We start from the raw sequence: 21,993 nt of genomic DNA, 5'->3' as shown, positions 1-21,993 counted from the left end.
GCTACAATGTAAAGTAGTGAGTGTATAGCTTGTATAACAGTGTAAATTTGCTGTCCCCTCAAAATAACTCAACATACAGCCATTAATGTCTAAACCGCTGGCAACAAAAGTGAGTACACCCCCAAGTGAAAATGTCCAAATTGGGTCCAATTAGCCATTTTTCCTCCCCGCTGTAATGTGACTCGTTAGTGTTAGAAGGTCTCAGGTGTGAATGGGGAGCAAGTGTGTTAAATTTGGTGTTACCGCTCTCACTCTCTCATACTGGTCACTGGAAGTTCAACATGGCACCTGAACTCTCTGAGGATTAGAAAAAAAGAATTGTTGCTCTAAATAAAGATGGCCTAGGCTATAAGAAGATTGCCGAGACCCTGAAACTGAGCTGCAGCAGGATGGCCAAGACCATACAGCGGTATAACAGGACAGGTTCCACTCAGAACAGGCCTCACCATGGTCGACCAAGAAGGTTAAGTGCACATGCTCAGCGTCATATCCAGAGGTTGTCTTTGGGAAATAGACGTATGAGTACTGCCAGCATTGCTGCAGAGGTTGTAGGGGTGGGGGGTCAGCCTGTCAGTGCTCAGACCATACGCCGCACACTGCATCAAATTGGTCTGCATGGCTGTCTTCCCAGAAGGAAGCCTCTTCTAAAGATGATGCACAAGAAAGCCCTTCAAACAGTTTGCTGTAGACAAGCAGACTAAGGACATGGATTACTGGAACCATGTCCTGTGGTCTGATGAGACCAAGATAAACTTCTTTGGTTCAGATGGTGTCTGATACGTGTGGCAGCAACCAGGTGACGAGTACAAAGACAGGTGTGTCTTTCCTACAGTCAAGCATGGTGGTGGGAGTGTCATGGTCTGGGGCTGCATGAGTGCTGCTGGCACTGGGGAGCTACAGTTTATTGCGGGAACCATGAATGTCAACATGTACTGTGACATACTGAAGCAGAGCATGATCCCCTCCCTTCGGAGACTGGGCCACAGGGCAGTATTCCAACATGATAACAAACCCAAACACACTCAAAGACAACCACTGCCTTGCTAAAGAAGCTGAGGGTAAAGGTGATGGACTGGCCAAGCATGTCTCCAGACCTAAACCCTATTGAGCATCTGTGGGGCATCCTCAAACGGAAGGTGGAGAAGTGCAAGGTCTCTAACATCCACCAGCTCCATGATGTCGTCATGGAGGAGTGGAAGAGGACTCCAGTGGCAACCTGTGAAGCTCTGGTGATCTCCATGCCCAAGAGGGTTAAGACAGTGCTGGAAAATAATAGTGGCCACACAAAATATTCATACTTTGGACCCAATGTGGACATTTTCACTTAGGGAACAGCAAATTTACACTGTTATACAAGCTGTACACTCACTACATTGTAGCATAGTGTCATTTCTTCAGTGTTGTCACGTGAGAAGATAGAATCAAATATTTACAAAAAAGAGGGGTGTACTCACTTTTGCGAGATACTATATATATATATATATATATATATATATATATATATATATATATATATATATATATATATATATATATATATGTATGTTTTTAATTGTACCTGTATGCTTATGCATATGATAGATATGCTGCACTTCTGTAATGTTAAAAAGTTTTATAGAAATGTTTATGCAAAAATAAATAAATAACAGATGAGACTGACAAAACAGTCCTGATATAACGGACTTCGGACATAATTCATGTTATTATACTCACTTGCATGTGGTTATATACAAATAACAGCTGATATATAGGCAAGGTTGTGGTTAAACTCTGGTCTCCAATAAAACCAGCTAATTTCTGGTGGTCTCGGTAGGAATAATTTGGGATAGTCTCTCCCGGTCCGGATAAAATCTGTAAAACACTTTTTATGGCTTTTCTGGGATGAGAACACGAGTCATAAAGATGATATCCTAGGGTCACATTAGGCAGGATTGTTGGATTTTTATTCATTTGGTCAATGGCAAAAAGGAACGTTTGAATATTCTTGTAGTAATGTTGCATAGGTCTGTTAATATAATGGATTCATAATATGGGTACAAGAGGTCACCAGTTTCCTAACACTTTTTGGTTTAATACCAAAATGAAAATGAAAAAAGCTTATACCAACCCATTAAAGTTGAACTTAGACAGATACAGAAATCAGTATTGTTTTTCTCATAAACTGGCTTATCAATAGGGATGAGCTTCAGGTTCAAGTCAGTCATGAGTTCAACCTTAAACCAAGCTGTTTGCCATTTGCTGAATGGACAAACTAAATGGCTTGTATTGGTAAGTTCACCCACCACCTGAATTATTGGCTACTGCAGAAGGAAGTAATTTAATGGTGGTATCAGTACAGTCACTAACTGATGACAGTTTCCGGCTGCCCACCAACTTTGTTTTAAATTGTGACCAATCCAGCAGCTTTCCTGGGTGATTTCATTGATCAGATATGGTCATAGCCTAGTCCTTTCCTTATGGATTTTGAAGGAGGCATCACTCAAAAAACAAAAAAATATGGGATGCAGTCCTCCTGGAATCAACTCCAGACCATTATGTGTAGCCTGACTGGAAGGGCATGGCAAAGGGGCAGCTAACAAGCGACCCCCATCCTGAACCATAACAGACCATTCCACCCTCAACACCAGGAGGGAAGCTTGTCTGGGAGTAAAATGTATCTCAGTTTGTTCTGCAGGAGGATTACTGAACTGTGCTGAAGTTCTGAACATTAAACTAAAACCGAGAATTCCAGTTATGGCGCCGCATGGAGAGGAGCTAGGTTGCATTGGCTCCTGATGCGCTCCTTGTTTCCCTGCTTTTCAAGCCTACCACCACCTGAGGTATACCCCCTGCTGCCACAACACTGCCCAGGGGAACACCATGCATTGCTTTGCAGAGCGATCGCTCCTCCACACAGTCCTGGCTTCCCATACAGCCACAGGGGACACAGCTCCCAATGCAGCCAATATGGCGCCCACTGTTTACACTGACTCTGGCGCCTCAGTGGCATGTCAGCAGCCTCAGACACATGGCTTGCCAGCACTGATGAATCCTGCTTCTCCAGCTGGCATTGCCCAAGCAGTGGTAGCACTCCTCACCCTCATGATCACTGAGGCTGTGGACCAAGCGGTTCTTAAAGGCCTAGAGCACGACATCAGGATCTACAAATCCAAGCCTTGCGAATCACATAGACTGAGCAGCTGATCTCCCCTATTGAAGATGAAGCTGCAGAAGTATCTGCAGTGGTGACTAGACTCTCTAACATTCAACGGGAGCTTCAAGATAAGGTTAATGACCTGGAAAATCGATCAAGATACAACAATTTGTGCATCATAGGGCTACCAGAATCCTACACATTCCACTACTACCCCAGAGCAGTTAGGTCTCCGCTCAAAATGCCTGGTGAAGCGTGTTCATCACATTGGGCAACCCTCAGAGTCCCATTTCAAGCCTTGAATGCTAATTGTCCTCTACCTCAATTATGCCGACAAACATGCCATTCTTCAAAAATTCCTGTGGATACGTAATCCATTGATCACCCGCTACTACTTTTTAATGACTACTCCATTGAGGTACTGCTCCAACGGAAAGCTTTCTCATCCATCTGCTCCTCCCTCTACAACAACTATATCAAATTTGCTTTGGCATGCCTGGCTGTTCTCCATATTCAACCCTTCACTGTAGACTGCATCTCCTTCATATCTCCCTTGAAGGTGGAGCACTACCTTAACACTACTCAGCTCACAGCTATGGATCAAGAAGAATATTCCCGCTCTCATCAACACTCCTCCCCTAGAACATTTGCTTTATCCTCATGGAATCCACAGAGCCCTCTGAAGCCTTCTCACAAGCGTGTTCACTTTAGCCTTCCAGATGGAATCTCTGTAAACTGCTGAACTGCTCTACCTAAGCTTACACTTGGTTTACTCTAATTGTTTGTTAACGCCCTCTGGTTGGTTTTTAGTTTGTTTTCTTATCTGCTAGATACTACAAAATGGTTTCTCTCTTGGAACATATGGGCTCTCCCCATTATGGAAAGTAGGGATCTGACCCATTTTATTTCTCTTGCATAAGCTCCCTTATAATCGCTTTCACCAATTGCCATTTCATCTGCTGCACTGCCACCTTAAATGACTGGGGTCCCACCTCTCCCTCCTTCCCCTCGCTCTCCCCCTCCTCCTCTCCCCTTCCTTCTATCCTTCCATCCTACTATCTTTTCCCTACGCTCTCTTCCCCCCTTGTAGCTGTTCAATGCTCTTTGTCCTAGAGGAAGCACCCACTGCGGGAGCGTTCTGGGAGTTATCTCCGTGTGGAAAGAAGCAAAGTCCATGATGTTTTGTTGGAGGCCTATCCTCCTTGTTGCTTCTGTTTTGCCTAATTTGTTATTTGCTTTTTTTCTTTATTTTCGTAAGATTCTACCAGTACAACAATGATACCGGACTCGACAGGGCGATGCCTGATGCGGTATTGCCCTTTTTTGGGCTGCTTTACTTCACTTCATTGCAAAAGCCATGGCTTCTTTGGATGCTGGGGATCATCTTAAGGTAATTTCATGGAATGTTAAGGGCTGCATTCCCCTAATAAACGCATGCAAATTTTGTGACACCTGAAACACCTGTGGACAGATATTGTCTCCTTCAGGAGACTCATCTAGTAGCCGGCGGCCCCTTAACGCCTTTGTAAACTTCTTGGGGGTGATTATAATTCAGTTATGCACCCCTCCAAGGCTCGTACTCTGGGCCTCAATTGACGGACTCCTCAGACCACAGCCTCCACTATGCTTGCCCACTCAATCTCTACGCTCCATCTCTTAGATGTATGGTGCACTTCTCATCCTACCAACCATAAATTGACCTTTTCTGTTCCTCTGCCCTAATTCCTCTGGTGATCTCCTCTGACATAGGTGACATGGTCATCTCGGACCACAGTTCTATCATCTTGCAGCTGTCGGGGCTCAAATCCCCTGGTCCCGTGGGCAAGTGGCAATTCCTCTCCTACCTTGCAAACAACGATGACTTCAAACACACCTGATGGCTGCGTGGGTGGAATTTTCTGAAACCAATGGAGCCTGTCTGACTACCCCTTATCTATTTTGGGAAACTGGCAAGGTTTTTTCTCAGAGAGTGCATTATCTCCTATACCTTCCTATTCAAAAGACAATCTCATCTTAAATACCAACAGGCCAGCAAATCTCTTTGTCTAGCTCATCTTTTCCTGACCCAGAGCCATACCCCTGCTAACTGTTGAGCCTAGCAAGCAGCCAAGTGCACTTTTGATTTGATTAATGGGCTGCACAGCAGGAAGCAACAAAACAGTCCTACTCGGCTTTCCAATTTCACAGACATGGCAACAAAACGGGTAAGCTCTTGGCAAAATTGTGTTCTGATTGCAATTGCTCAACTCACATAGGGGCTTTACAATTCCCCTCAGGATTCATTATCAAAGTGCCTTCTAAAATTAGTGCTCTTCTCACCGCATATTGCACATCCCTTTACTCGGAAGATCCTATTGACTCAGACGCTGTGAGAATGTCATCATTCCTCAGACCTGCCTGCTGGGGTAGCTGAGCGCTCAAAGTCTTTTGAGGATATGCCCCTGCTGGAGTGCATTCTGTGGGATTTCATATGCCTATAGCTGGACAATGTGAAAAAGCACAAAAGTTTATAGTTTCCTTTGTGAAAGCATGAGAGAAGATAATTTACAAGTGGGAGATTGTGTCTGAGAGAGACAGAGTATTGTCACCCCATGACACCAAATTGTAGATTTACTGAAACCGGTGCACTCAGAATCTAGTGCAGCTGTGCATGGCAGCCAATTAGCTTCTAATTGGAGCTTATTCAATTAAGCTTTGGCAATAAAACCTGAAAGCTGTTTGGCTTCTATGCAGAGCTGCAACAGATTTTGCACTCTCCAGTTTTAGTAAATAAATCCCAAAGTGCCCAAACAAGGACCTTGATAATAGTATCATCAGCTGTAATTTTAATGTCATTAAAATAAAAATATGTTTTCTAAGTGATATTATTATGTTTTGGTTCGTGCCAGAACTCTCGACCATCGCAAATCTTTGGACCCGAACCATGAACCCCATTGAAGTCTATGGGACCCCAACTTGAATAATCAAAAGTTCCCATTTTTAAGGCTTATATGCAAGTTGTTGGCCATAAAAAGGGTATGGGGGCCTGGGTACTGCCCTGGGGGTCATGTACCAATGCAAAAAAACTTAAAGAAAATTCTGTTTTTAAAGGAGCAGTGATTTTCATGATGCTTAAAGTGAAACAATAGATTTGAAGAATTGCTTTAAATATAGTGCCTGGGGGGTCCTTTTAATCTGCCTGTAAAGTGGCTCATCTGTAGTTTGTATAGAACCTGCTGCAGCAAATCTGACATTTATAAAGAAAAAAAATGACATTTAAATGGATTTTCCCTGCAAACTTTCTTTTCCCGCCGACCGTACGCAGATATGCGTACTCGGCTTTCCGGGGTTATACCGGGATGATGCCCGCAGCTGCAGGCATCATCCCGGTACCGTTGTTTACAGCGGGCGATCGGCTACCCGTGTATAACAACCGATGTGGCTAAAAGCCGCTCGGTTGTTATACCGGAGGAGCGGGAGGGGACATCCCCCCCTCCCGCCGCCTCCTGCCACCTCCCGCCGCTGTTACCGGGCCTCCCGTGCGATCGGGAGGCCCGGTGTCCAATCGGGCACCTTCAGCGGCTGGGGGCGGGCTGGAACGAAGCTGTGAGTGGCTTCGTTCCAGCCTTCTTGTTGTAAACGCGGAAGCGACGTCATGACGTCACTTCCCGTTTACTCGGCTGCCAATGGCGCCGAATTTAAAAAGTACACAGTATTCAGAATTGCCGTTTTCGGCGATCTGAATACTTTAAAGTGTAAAGGAGGGATGGGGGGTCTTTTAGACCCCCCATCCCTCCATAAAGAGTACCTGTCACCACCTATTACTGTCACAAGGGATGTTTACATTCCTTGTGACAGCAATAAAAGTAAAACAAAAAAATTTTTTTTTTAAAACACAATTTATAAAGTAAAAAAAAAAAAAAAATAAATAAATAAAAACCAAACTTTTTTTTAAAGTGCCCCTGCAACTCAAACCTCTGTAACTCAAACCTGGTAACCGTAAAAAAATATTAAAGCGTCGCCTATGGAAATTCATAGGTACCATAGTTTGTCGCCATTCCAAGAGTGCGTGCAATTATAAAGGGTGACATGTTTGGTATCTATTTATTTGGCGTAACATTATCTTTCACATTATACAAAAAAATTGGGGTAACTTACTGTTTGGATTTTTTAAAATTCATGAAAGTGTCCCTTTTCCAAAAATTTGCGTTTAAAACACCGCTGCACAAATACCGTATGATAAAAAATATTGCAACAATCGCCATTTTATTCTCTAGATTCTCTGCTAAAAAAATATATATAATGTTTGGGAACTCTAAGTAATTTTCTAGCAAAAAATACGGATTTTAACTTGTAAACACCAAATTTCAAAAATAGGCTTAGTCATGAAAGGGTTAATTTATCAACAACGGCTTGGTGATCCAGTCTGTATGATGAGGCCACAATTTAGTGCACTCTTTGGTAGATTGTGGATGGAAATAACAAAATTTTGCACCACAGTGAGCAAGCCTTATGCAAAGAAGCCAAATTATAGTACACTTAGGTCAAGATTAACAATTGTTTTTTTTTAGATAAAGTCTGTTGTCTCTTTTGCAGACTTTTGATAGAAGTAACACGTGCAGAAAAATTGGGCTCTGGGTGTTGGTAGTGCCTTCACCCCATAACTTTCTAGAGGTACTGTTCATGAAAGCAAGAATTGGCCTTGCTATAAAAAATAGAAATTTGACACCCCGGTCAAACAGTTGTAGAAAAATTAGGCTTTGTTTCTGTTGCCAATGGGCTGAGTGTTGGGGGGTTAAATGCCTTGTCATGCATGTGATACCCAAATAGCTGGTGTTTTTCCAATGCATGATCTGCTAGAGGCAAAGATTGTAAATTGCAACAGTGCGAGCGACTGTACGTGTGCTAAAAAAGGACCACACAGCTGAGCTTTGGGAAGTGGGCTGGGTGAAGATTGCTCTACAATCAGATGGAATAGGATGGCTGCTCCCTACTGTTCTATGATGGCTGCCTCTGGATGACATCCTCCATCATTGGTGTTGTGCCTCACCCTCACTTTCCTCCTCTGCTCTATCCATCACCCAAGTCACATCAGTGACCTCATCACCATCATCCCCTCCATCCTCATCACTGCAGCCAACTTGGCAATACGCTGGGGGAACATGACTGCAAATTTGTTGTTTATCAGTGTTCTCCCCTCTCTGTGGGCTCATGTTACTCCCTTCCCCAACCTCAGAACCAACATCAGAATCAAGTAATGTCTGTGCATCCTCAAGAAGCAAGTGGCTGATGCTGTGTTCAAATAATTCAGCTGACTCCTCTGTGCATCATGCTGAGCCTATGGCAGAAGTAGCTGTAGATAAGGAGGCAGAATAGGCCAGCTGCAGTGGACTGTGAACTAGTGTCAGCTTGGTTGATAGGGGATGAGGGTGGATTAGTTCAAAGAATGGAAAGTTTCCCCAGGGGTTTTTTTAAGCAGCAAAACATTTAGACATTTGTATAGGAATATTGGATAAATCAAGAATTAAAAATAGGTTCAAATATACAGTGGAACCTCAGATTGTGAGTAACGCGATTAATGAGCGTTTTGCAATACGAGCACTGAATTTTTAAAAATCGTAACTCGGTTTGCGAGTGTTGTCTCGCAAAACGAGCACGATTCAGGCAAAAGTGGTGTGCAGTACCGCTTTTGGCCTGAGGTGGGGGGCGCCGGAGCCGAGCAGAGCCGAAAGTCGCCAATCAGCGCCGCTCGGAAATGCACGGAAAGGCCCGAGGACAGTTCGGCTGACCTCGGCAAACCTCGGAAAGGCTCATGAATAGAGTCTTTCCGAGATTTGCCGAGGTCAGCCGAAGTGTGCTCGGGCCTTTTCGGCCATTTCCGAGGCTCTCCGGCGCCCCCCGCGTCTGGCCACATGCGGTATTGCATCCCATTGAAGTCAATGTGGAACTAATTATTTTTGTTTCCATTGACTTCAATGGGAAAACTCACTTTGATATGCGAGTTCTTTGGATTACGAGCATACTCCTGGAACGGATTATGCTCGTAATGCACTGTATAGTAGATTTATTATGAAATACAAACTCTGGTTCACGTTACAAACAACAACATAAAACATCACTCATAGCAAAGAGGCCCCCAGGAGAACATAATTTGCCAATTGCATTAACAACATTAATAGCCACATGACTATCCCATTGCATTTCGACCCATTCTGGTCTTCTTCAGGGGCATTTAGATTCTAGGGAAATATATTGAAAAATAAAATTTGATTTAAGACATTTGATAGTATACAAAACATCATTACAACATTTCAAATTGTGCGAAAAATGTATCTCCATATACATGGAGGTATATTTACCATTAAGTAGATGAAAGAGTCAGGATGTATCACACAAACCAGATTGTTAAAAAACATTCGCGTTCAGCAACCACACCGACTCCACACCTCCCCTCGGCGCCCTCCAGGTGGATCCCCAGTCCATAGGACTTGCAAGGGGCCACGCGCTTGGACCTGGAGGGGAGGACAGGGGGCAAGACACCTGCAATTGGGCATTGAGAAATCTTATTATTCAGGTATTCTGTGAGTATCTACTACAGCTTTGCGACTACAGACTGGCCCGTACTGAATCAAATATTTAATTCATATTCATTGGACATATTCGTTTTATTGCATGATTCAACCATTAATTGGATTAATTTATAGTTTAGTTAGTTCGGATTAATATAAGTAGAATAAATTAAATTAGAATAGGATGAAAAAAGGGGGGTATTGGTACACGATTTAATCAAGGTGTAAAAGTGAATGTGCTAAGTGTGCAGTAGTGTAAGTGATGATGAAAAAGAGTGTGGGGTATGATGCGAACGTGATACAAAGCACTGTAAATGTGATGTGGGAAAAAACAATGTAGTGTTAATAATAAACCTATGTTGAATAGTTGTGGAAATTAAAAAGAGCTTTGAAGTGTACATTAGGTGCCTGTGCTGGTGAAGAAGTCCATGTGTTGGTTAAGCTAAACAAAATGAAGAGTGTAAAGTGCTGGGTGCGAGTGTTGAAATGTTGTAAATAGAACCATAACTTTACAACAATAACGAAGTATAGTAACAGTGCTCAGTAATTGTTATACAAAGAGCCCCAGAGAGGAAAAATGTGGGTAGATGAAATGTTCAAGGAAGTACCGATATTGGCCAGTCTGGTGTGCTCAAAGCATCAAACACTTATCTAGTGCTTGCTTCTTCATATATGTAATGGTGGCATTCCCGAGATCACCTCAGGATCATCTGGGAACTGCCGGTTTATGTTGTGTCTCAATTGATTGCCCATGAATTGCAGGTGCTTAACTCCTCCTCGTCAAAAACTCCCCTGCTCATTCCCGTCGCTTGATAGAGCCATCTGCATGGCCCCTCAGAGCTCCAGAAGGGGTTTAGCCCCGGCATTCGCTGTCACCTCCGATGCAATTATGTGACATCACGATGTCATGAGCGCGTGCGGGATGACTCGCGTGCGCGTGACGTCACTGACAATCCAGTAGTGTTCAAGGGACGCCGCCAGCACAAAGGAGGCTCCCCACAATGGCCCTAGTGAAAGGGCTCATCTGTGGGGAACACAAATTGGGGAGAACCGCAAAAATGATTGCGTCTCCCCACCATGCCGGGAAGCCGGATGGAAAGGGGAACACCCACCCAGTGTCACGGGGCTGGACGCGATGGTCCATGGAGGATGAACGCTGAATACCAAACCATATTATTGGAAGAATATACAAAATTAAATAAAGAAATAATTTTAATGTTGGTTTAATCTGGTCATATGTATATGTATTAATTTATTTTAATTATTTATTATAAGAGCTGAAGGTATATTGGTTCAACCAATTGGATGAAAAATGGGGAGGGAAAAATCATTGTCTTCCTTCATTCCAGGAGTGGTATTCTCCTATGCCTAAATAGTTAATTCAATCTATCTAAGCTACATCTTCAAACAAGGAGGATGAATTCGTAAGCCAGTCCACCACCACCTCTGCATGCTCTGGCTGGATAGCATGGCCAATATCAGTAAAAAGAGACAAGTGTGCCCTGCCTGAGGACGGACCACGTCCACCTTTGCTGTGGATACAGATACTGATCGCCCCCTCATAGTGGCATGGGAACATCTGTCTCTCCTTGTTGGCCTCCCATGATGATGAGGGGTGGCTTATTACACAAATGTATTACATAATGATTTTAATGAAATTTGGTGTTTGGTGCACTATAAATTGAGGACTGCTGCTGACACAAATTAAAAAACTATATAAAAATATATATTTATTTATGGTATTTTTATTATTTTTTTTTTTTAATTATTAGTAATGGCAGTGATCTGCAAATTTTATCGGACAGATCGGACACTTTTGACACTATTTTGGGATCATTGACATTTATACAGTGATCAGAGCTAAAAATGGCCACTGATTACTGTGTAAATGTCACTGACAGGGTTAAACACTAGGGGGCAATCAAGGGGTTAAGTGTGTTTCTTCAGCGTGTTCTAACTGTATGGGGGATGGGCTACCACTGACAGGACAGAGATCACTGCTCCCAATCACTGGGAGCAGCAGATCCCTGTCATGTTACTAGGCAGAACAAGGAAATGCCTTGTTTACATAGGCAATTCCCCGTTCTGCCTCACCTTGCTGCAATCACAGGCCGCCGGCGGACATGGACTCCGTGAGACCATGGGCACACTCCCGTGGCGCGCCCGCTATCCTAATTTTGTTGACTGACGTACAGGTACATCCGTTTGCATAGGAAAGCCATTCTGCCGACCTATAATGGCGTGAGCCGGTCGGCAAGTGGTTAATAGCCGGGTGTCGGCAATTGTAACCGCGAGTCATTTTAAATGGGATTTGACTTATATTTAAAGGCATTTTTTATTTTTTTTGTTGCATTTTAAGCATAATTAAAATCACTGCTCCTGAAAAAACTATTGCTTTTAAAAATATATATATATCATGTCCCCCAGGTCAGTACACAGACCCCCATACCCCTTTTATGGGCAATTACTTGCATATAAGCCTTCAAGATGGGCACTTTTGTCACTATCCTGTTCGGCTCCCATAGACTTGAATGGGGTTCACCGTTCAGGTTAGAACATTTCCCCTGTTCGGTAGTACTGCTGTGAACTTCACAGGGGGGTGTTTGGCCCATCCCTACTCCCCAGTCAATAAACTTAGTAAAATTGATCTATGAAGTATGACTGGGTTGAACTCTGTTGTAGTATAATAGCAATAATATGCACGGCCTAATTGCCCTAAAACTAACCTGAGCCAAAAAGTGAGAAAAAGTCAGCTTGAATCTGAAGCTTCCCACAGAGGTATGTGTGATGGATTCATTTTGTATCATGACTGTAAACCTGAGAATAGGGAAGATCTTCAAGTTGGTTTAGATAAGAGTTGTAACCCAACTTAGCTTGTTTGCTGAGATATTTGAGTTATTGAAAGATTCACCTTAGTATCTATATGGTAGAAAACTTGTGAATCAAAAGACTGGAAAAATCTTTTGGACTTAAAGTGACTGTGAACGGTCCCTGAAATAGAAGAGCAATTAATTGCTGAAATATGTGACATTTCTGCAACAGGGCAGAGGTAGGAGACATGGGTCTTCAGAAAGATCAATAGATTTCTTCTTCTACAGCAGAGTACTTTCATTTGTTTTTGGGTTTTTTTTGCCTCTTTTAAGATTGTTTTATAGACAAATGTATAGACTTTTCTACCAACTTAGAGAGAATTTTCTTGCATTAGTAAAAGCAACACAGTCACTTATTTTGAATAAAGGGAGCAAATGATATGTAAAAAGCCGTCATCCATTAATCTGGCTTCATAAATTATGTTTGTTAGACGTGATTGCAATTGTTCAGTTCATCATTATTTCGTTACCTTACAGATATGAGTATCAAAATGCTTTTTTTGTTCAAGTTACATACTTTATACAGAATATTTTAGTAAGATTCGGCTTCTCAGGGATCTTGTATCCGGCCATGACACAGTTGACGGTGAAGACTCCTCCGATGATGATGTCTCCATCCTGAACATATTCATAATCCTCGTACGCTGGTACAATCTGCAGGTGACAAGCTGGTGATGGACTGAGGATATTGATCAGACATAATGTTAAACACATAAATAAAACAAGCCACATTGTTTTACAAAATTAAATGTTTCCTTAAATCTCAACTAATGCAGAGGAAAAAATCTGTACACCACACTACATGGTGTGAGCTGCCGTGTCTGTCGGTGCAGCACTTCGGAGCCCTCTGTGCTCGGTTTATAAAGACGTGTAGTGCAGAGATTTAGAACCTCAAGTTTATTTAGCTGTAGAAAAGAGGAAAATAGGTCTTTGTATTTTAGTTAAAGCTTTTGTCTGCTTAACATGTACATGAAAAGATTTTCTAAAAACAATAGTTAAATAGAAAATAAAGCATTTCTAATAAAATATGTAATGTGATTAAAAGCATTTTTCTCTCTTTATTTTCATGATTCAGTGTCTGCTCTGTTTTCTTGCCAACTTGCAACGCTGTATCCTGGCCTAGGCCGACAAGGCCCAAGCCTAGGGCAGCACTTTGCAGGGGGGCAGCACAGAAAGCGTCCCCGCCGGCTTGCGCTACGCTGTTAGTGTAGCACCAGTCTTATGGGGTGGACTGGGCAAATTAGTCTAGCTCCCCCATAAAGCAGCCTCACTGCTTCCTGTATGCGGGCGGTTGGCATTCCGCAACTGGGGGGGGGGGGGGCACCGCTTCTAATTTTGACTGTCCTCTCATCCTGGACCACAAACCTTCCTCACTGTGCTTTATGTTTTCTGCTGCACCATAGACATGGTTCAATCTTCTTAGTCCTCTCCATAAAATTATCAGAAATTTGTGCTTAAAGTAGAACTATAGGCAACACTTTTTTTTTTCATTTTGGATAGAGTAAGGGAGGGTTATAACCCCTGTCAGTTTATTTTTTACCATCCCTGTCCCATTGCAGGGATTTCCCTTCACTTCTTGCCCCACAGCCAAACAGGAAGTGAGAGGAAGTCTATGTAAATTAAGGGAATCCATTCCCCCCCCCCCCTCCCAGGCCCCCAAAACTAGTGTCCCTACTCAAAAATTTCAGGGTGGGTCTTAAACAGCAAGGGGTGTGGCCTTGACATGAAGGGGTGGGTCATATTTAAATTAGGGGGTGCACAAGTTTAGTCAGGCTTAGGGCAGCACAAAACCTGAATACACTACTGCACACCTGATGCTTTTAAACGTTCCATACATTATGATAACATAAAAAACTTCAATAATTTTGGAACTGTTTACAGTCATTTTTAAGGCCAACTATGCCCAATGTATAGCAGATTGTTAAGACCAGGCTCTCACCCTAGTGACTGGGATTTGTCAAAATTGCAACAACCTTTTAAGCAGGATCATCTAAGCCTCAGAATCCTGGAAGGGCTTTCCAGAAATTTCAGATATAGAGGTTTTTTTAAACTCAGGCTGTATCCATGGCTCATTATTACTCAGTCCAACATCAGAAAGGGAACTTCTTGACTCCAGAGGCCTCTTGATTCCCAGTAGCTCCAGGCACTACCAACACTCCACCAGGCCAATAGGATCCTGCAGCCCTAAGCAGCCAGTCTGCTTCAAGTAATGGTAAACCCAAGAGAACTACTCCATTACAGTGCCATCCCTTGTACAGGCCAACGATTCCTTCCCCACAGAGCCCATTTGCAGTTTCACTCACTCTTCACCCCAGCACATTACAGACACAGAACATTCAGCTGGTTTAGGGAGCATTTTAACAACTTTAATGCAACACAACTGTCATCAAACAATCTTGTTCTCATAAAGATGCCTTTCCCTGCGACACCTTGCAGGCTTCCTCATCAACGTCTACCTGTGACTCTCTCCCTCAATGGGTCCATATCTGCCTTCTGACAGCTCGCAGGGCACAAATATGAGCTTGGATTCACAATTCCCCGCCTCAAATTGCTTCGGTGAAAGAAGCACTCCAAACCCTTTTTCACATTGAGAAATTGGACACGATCATCCAACATTCCACATTGCTAAAATGCTTTATTGCCAGATGGCATTGCTTCATGGAACATTCTTTCTCTCCAGAAGAGATCTCTTTTTACATGACTCCCTTCTGCTCTATGGACTGGTACCTGCATGCAGACCTTGTCAATACACTGGGAAAACTTAGGATCCAGGACACCTCCAACTCTTTCACCCCCCATATTCCCTTCCCTAGGCATTCCACCCACTCTATGTGATCAAGTTGTACCTTATTTGATGTGAAATGTTTTTTATGTCTTCATAACTTTATTAATCCTTCTAACCGTTTCCGGTCGGAATGTTCACCAGCTTCCACTCCTTAATTCACCTCTTTGATAGAATTATTGGTTAGTTACTCTTGTTAGACCAGGTACAGGTATGTTACTAGTTATCATATGAATGTTTGTAGGCTCCAAGCCACGCGGTTCTATCTTGCTTACTATGTCGTACTATGTCTTTAACTTTTTTGCATACTACTCCTGATTCAAAAATTGTATACTTTTGTGCGAAAATTTAATAAATATATAAAACAATAAATAAATAAAAAAAGATGCCTTTCCAACATAGTGGCTTTAGGCGAGTCTAAATCGAATAAATATCTTCATATCTTTTACTGCTCAGATGTTCATAGTGCTCTAGCAAAGTCCTGAAAGGTAACCTTTGTAACCTCTGTCCTGTCTGTCCCCAAAAAACTCTCCATCACTAAAGGCAAGGCCCTATGTGTACTCCATGCAGGGGTCAGTATTCTGTAGAGTTTCCTTTATTACTCAGAGCACTAATACAGCCATGTGACTCCTCTGTGTACCTTGCACAGTTTTGTCCAGCATTATTCGTCCTGTCATGCGTGTTTCATTACAAATGAAATCTGCGATTTTGGACAGTCAATGCCAAATAGTGATGGGCTGAACACCGTCCAGTTCAGTTTGCACCAGAAATCCCGAATGGAGAAAAGTTCAGACCCGAGCCACAAACTAGTAAAGTGTATGGGACTCAAACCTGAAAAATCAAATGTCCCCATTTTGAAGGCTTATATGCAAGTTTTTGGCCATAGAAAGGGCATGGGAGCTTATGTACTGCCATGAGGGACATGTATCATCGCAAACATTTTTTTTTTTTTTAATATTGTTTTTAAAGGAGCCGTGATTTTAGTGATGCTTAAAGTAAAACAATAAAAATGGAAAATTCTTTTAACCAATTCAATACCAGGCACTTTCGCCCCTTGCTGCCCAGGACAATTTTCAGCTTTCAGCGCTGTTGAACTTTGAATGACAATTGCGCGGTCATACAACACTGTACCCAAACTAAATTTTTTGCATTTTCTTCCCACAAATAGAGATTTCTTTTGGTGGTATTTGATCACCACTGGTTTTTTTTATTTTTTGCTAAACAAACTAAAAAAAGCACAACATTTTTGAGAAGAAAAAAGTTTTTCTTTGTTTCAGTTATAAAATTTTTTTTCTCCTTCACTGATGGGTACTGATGAGGTGGCACTGATGGACACTGATGAGTTGGCCCTGATAAGGTGGCACTGATGGGCACTAATGAGGAGGCACTGATATGTAGAATTGATGGGCACTGATAGGCAGCACTGATATGCAGTACTGATGGGCACCAATAGGTGGCACTGATATGCAGCACTGATGGGCACTGATGAGCACTGATAGATGGCACTGATGGGCACTGATAGCTGGCACTGATGGGCACTTATAGGCGGTACTGATTGGCACTGAAAGGTGGCACTGATGGGCAGCACTGATGATAAGGTACTGATGAGGTTCTGACAGGTGTTACTGTAGGTCACTGATTGGCAATGTTATGGGCACTGACTGACACTGTGGTGGGCACTAATTGGCACTGATTGACACTTTATTGGGCACTGACAGGCGGTCTTAAAGGGGGCTCTGACTGGCAGCTGATGGGCACCTTTTTGACAGCTGTGGTGGCACATCTGATGGGGCTGTGCTGATAATCAATCTGCTTATTATCAGCACAGACTCCCCCTCTGACAGGGAGAGCCGCCGATCGTCTCTCCCTGTCAGCGCGAACCGAGAAATGCCGTTTACTCTGTCAGAGGCTTCTTACCACAATCGGAGATTCGACGTGTCAGACTGACATGCCGCACTCGCAATCGCTGCACCCCCGCGGGCGTGCGCCTGCATGTTATCCTGCTGGACGTCATAAATGCCCAGTCAGGACAACAGAACCACTTCCCGGCCGTCAATCTACTATAGGCCGGGCAGGAAGTGGTTAAATATAGTACATTGTGGGTCTCCTTAGTCTGACTGTAAAGCGACGCATCTGTACCATGTATATAACCTGCTGCAGCAAAACTGAAAAACAGTATCTCACAAAAGTGAGTACACCCCTCACATTTTTGTAAATATTATTATTATTATTATTATTATTATTATTATACAGGATTTATATAGCGCCAACAGTTTACATAGCACTTTACAACTTGAGGGTAGACAGTACAAATACAATACACTTTAATGCAGTAGGAATCAGAGGGCCCTGCTCCTTAGAGCTTACAATCTAAGAGGGAAGGTCAAGAGATACAAGAGGTAATAACTGTGGGAGATGTGCTGATTGAGAAGATAAATGTACAGTTGTTAGGTGGGGGCCAGATAGGCTTCTCTGAAGTGATGAGTTTTCAGGGATCGTCTGAAAGTGGATAAAGTAGGAGAAAATTGGACAGATTGAGGTAAAACATTCCAGAGGATGAGAGAGGCAGTGGAGAAGTCCTGAAGGCGAGCATGGGATGAGGTGACAAGGGAGTTTGAGAGAAGGAGGTCTTGGGAGGAGCGAAGAGAAGGATTAGGTTGGTATTTTGAGACTAGGTTAGAGATGTAGCTGGGGGCCAGGTTGTAGATGGCTTTATAAGTTATAGTTAGTATCTTGAATTTAATTCGGTGACTGAGTGGCAGCCAATGGAGGGATTGGTAGAGGGGTATAGCAGACGTTGAGCAGTTTGTGAAGTGGATGAGCCTGGCAGCAGCGTTCATGATGAGCTGAAGTGGGGATAGCCTATTTAGAGGTAAGCCAATGAAGAGGGAGTTGCAGTATCTTGGAGATGTTGCGGAGGTTGAGGTGGCAAATATTGGATAGCGATACGATGTGGGGCTGAAAGGTTAGTTCAGAGTCCAGGATTACACCTAGGACCTTGGCATGGGGGGACAAGTTGATAGTTGAGCCATTGATATTGACAGAGAAATCAGGGGAAGCGGCACCTGAGGGAGGAAATATCATGAGCTCGGTTTTGGATAGGTTGAGTTTGAGGAAGTGATGTGACATCCAGGCTGATATGTCTGCTAGTAAGTTGGTAATGCGTGAGGAAACAGATGGAGAGAGCTGGGGGGTGGAGAGATATTTTATTATATCTTTTCATGTGACAACTCTGAAAAGATACTCCGTGCTGCAGCTCACTTTCGGGGGCTTGGCAATCTTCTTATAGCCTAGGCCATCTTTATGTAGAGCAACAATTCTTTTTTCCAGATCCTCAGAGACTTCTTTGCCATGAGGTGCCAGGTATAACTTCCAGTGACCAGTATGAGAGAGTGAGAGCGATAAGATGACAACGGGGAGGGAAAATGGCTAATTGGGCCCAATTTGGACATTTTCACTTAGGGGTGTACTCACTTTTGTTGCCAGCAGTTTATACATTAATGGCTGTGTGTTGAGTTATTTTGAGGGTACAAAAAATTGACACTGTTATACAAGCTGTACACTCACTACTTAACATTGTAGCAAAGTGTCATTTCTTCAGTGTTGCAAAATATTCACAAAAATGTGAGGGGTGTACTCACTTTTGTGAGATACTGATTATAAAGAAAAAAAATGACATTTAAATAGATTTTCCCAGTTGCAAAAAAAACCCCCATTGCCGACAATAGAAAAATGAAAAAAAAAAAACGGTGTGGGGTCCCACCAAAATCCATACGACCCTTAGGTCTGGTATTCATTTTGAAAGGGACCCCTACACCAATTTTTTTAAAAAATATGGTTTGGGGTCTCCCCCAAAATCCATACCAGGCCCTTATCCAAGCATGCAGCCCTGGGCTCCTGAACCATACCAGGCCACATACCCTCAACATGGGGGGAGGGCACCTTGTCCCCATGTTGATGAGGACAAGGGCTTCTTCCTGACAACCCTGGGTGGTGGTTGTGGGGGTCTGCGGGCTTATCAGAATCTGGAACAAGGGGGCACCCAGATCCCAGCCCCCTCCCATGTGAATGAGTATGGGGTACATTGTACCCCTACTCATTTAGCAAAAAAAGCGTTAAAAATAAATAAAGATAAAGAGAGGAGGCAGTTTTTGATAATTCCTTTATTTGAAAAATAAAAAAACAATGTCTCCCGATGTAGATCCATCAACAATCACGACACCCGCTGCACCTCAGGACCCGGAGAAAAAAAAAGCTCCACCCGTGACAAAGGCTAACTGCCGAATGCCTGCACCGCCATGTGACATGGCTTAAATAGATAAGGGACACCCGGTGACATCGCCCCACTAGTGATGTCACTGACTGGTGCATGCTGGGCCAGTGACTGCTATACCATCTTGGAGACACACACTGTTATCATCATGGCTCCAACTTAGTAGGTCAGTATGGTACATGATGTATGTGTGATTGAATATAAAACAAGTAGATTAGCATCTCCCTATATTATCTATATTGTATGCTTTATTCACTGACACGGGATAGATACCACCGGTTCACTTGTCTAATACCCTTTTCTGATATGTGTATTTATAAATATATATATATATATATATATATATATATATATATATATATATATATATATAGTGGGGACAGAAAGTATTCAGACCCCCTTAAATTTTTCACTCTTTGTTATATTGCAGCCATTTGCTAAAATCATTTAAGTTCATTTTTATCCTCATTAATGTACACACAGCACCCCATATTGACAGAAAAACACAGAATTATTAACATTTTTGCAGATTTATTAAAAAAGAAAAACTGAAATATCACATGGTCCTAAGTATTCAGACCCTTTGCTGTGACACTCATATATTTAACTCAGGTGCTGTCCATTTCTTCTGATCATCCTTGAGATGGTTCTACACCTTCATTTGAGTCCAGCTGTGTTTGATTATACTGATTGGACTTGATTAGGAAAGCCACGCACCTGTCTATATAAGACCTTACAGCTCACAGTGCATGTCAGAGCAAATGAGAATCATGAGGTCAAAGGAACTGCCTGAAGAGCTCAGAGACAGAATTGTGGCAAGGCACAGATCTGACCAAGGTTACAAAAAAATTTCTGCTGCACTGAAAGCGGGATTCTGGCCTTAAAAAAAAAAAAGTCAGCAGCTTCAAACACTGTAGCTGTTGACTTTAAATAAGTACTTACCTGTCCTGGGTGCCTGCGATGTCGGCCTCCCGAGGCCGACCTGTCCCTCGGCTCTCGGGTCCTGGCACTGCCATCCTAGGTGAGGGAAAAACAGGCAGTGGAGCCTTGCGGCTTCACTGCCAGTTTCCTACTGCACACGCGCAAGCGGCGCGGCGCTCTGTGAATGGCCCCGTGGTGTTCTGGGAACACACACAGTTCCCAGAAGACAATGGGGCTGCTCACCGAGGAGAAGAATGGAAAAGGAAGACACAGATTAGGAAGACTGCCTAGTAACAAGGGTTTAGGTAAGTTTAAAATATTTTTTTTTTCAAATTTTTTTTTTAGGATTTTTGGTGAATTTTTTTTTTTCAGGGTGGCCCTCCACTTTAAGGTTCCTAAGAGCACAGTGGCCTCCATAATTCTTAAATGGAAGACGTTTGGGATGATCAGAACCCTTCCTAGAGCTGGCCGTCCAGCCAAACTGAGCTATCGGGGGAGAAGAGCCTTGGTGAAAGAGGTAAAGAAGAACCCAAAGATCACTGTGGCTGAGCTCCAGAGATGCAGTCGGGAGATGGGAGAAAGTTGTAGAAAGTCAACCATCACTGCAGCCCTCCACCAGTCGGGGCCTTATGACAGAGTGGCCCGACGGAAACCTCTCCTCAGTGCAAGACACATGAAAGTCCGCATGGAGTTTGCTAAAAAACACCTGAAGGACTCCAAGATGGTGAGAAATAAGATTCTCTGGTCTGATGAGACCAAGATAGAACTTTTTTGCCTTAATTCTAAGTTTAAGATATGTTTGGAGAAAACCAGGCACTGCTCATCACCTGTCCAATAAAGTCCCAACAGTGAAGCATGGTGGTGGCAGCATCATGCTGTGGGGGTGTTTTTCAGCTGCAGGGACAGGACGACTGGTTGCAATCAAGGGAAAGATGAATGCGGCCAAGTACAGGGATATCGAAAACCTTCTCCAGAGTGCTCAGGACCTCAGACTGGGCCGAAGTTTTACTTTCCAACAAAACAATGACCCTAAGCACACAGCTAAAATAACGAAGGTGTGGCTTCACAACAACACCGTGACTGTTCTTGAATGGCCCAGCCAGAGTCCTGACTTAAACCCAATTGAGCATCTCTGGAGAGACCTAAAAATGGCCGTCCACCAACGTTTACCAACCAACCTGACAGAACTGGAGAGGATCTGCAAGGAGGAATGGCAGAGGATCCCCAAATCCAGGTGTGAAAAACTTGTTGCATCTTTCCCAAAAAGACTCATCAAAAGGGGCTTCTACTAAATACTGAGCAAGGGGTCTGAATACTTAGGACCATGTGATATTTCAGTTTTTCTTTTTTAATAAATCTGCAAAAATGTCAACAATTCTGTGTTTTTCTGTCAATATGGGTGCTGTGTGTACATTAATGAGGAAAAAAATGAACTTAAATTATTTTAGCAAATGGCTGCAATATAA

General features: G+C 43.0%; 1 protein-coding gene across 1 annotated transcript in view; it reads right to left on the bottom strand.

Moving 5' to 3' along the window:
- LOC141112919 (vomeronasal type-2 receptor 26-like) overlaps positions 1–14,907 on the bottom strand; it is a 54,302-nt gene extending 39,395 nt beyond the window's left edge. The window contains exons 1-2 of the mRNA XM_073606025.1: positions 14,855–14,907; positions 13,076–13,230 (exon numbers count right to left, since the gene is read on the bottom strand). Of these exons, the coding sequence (XP_073462126.1) occupies positions 13,076–13,230; positions 14,855–14,907 (208 nt within the window). The remainder of the gene's footprint in view (positions 1–13,075; positions 13,231–14,854) is intronic.
- Positions 14,908–21,993: the final 7,086 nt, after the last annotated feature.

The sequence above is a fragment of the Aquarana catesbeiana genome, linkage group LG11, assembly GCF_042186555.1.
Source record: "Aquarana catesbeiana isolate 2022-GZ linkage group LG11, ASM4218655v1, whole genome shotgun sequence".
Lineage (NCBI taxonomy): Eukaryota > Metazoa > Chordata > Amphibia > Anura > Ranidae > Aquarana > Aquarana catesbeiana.
The sequence above is the reverse complement of the archived record's forward strand: the minus strand, read 5'-3'. Positions and strand labels throughout refer to the sequence as shown.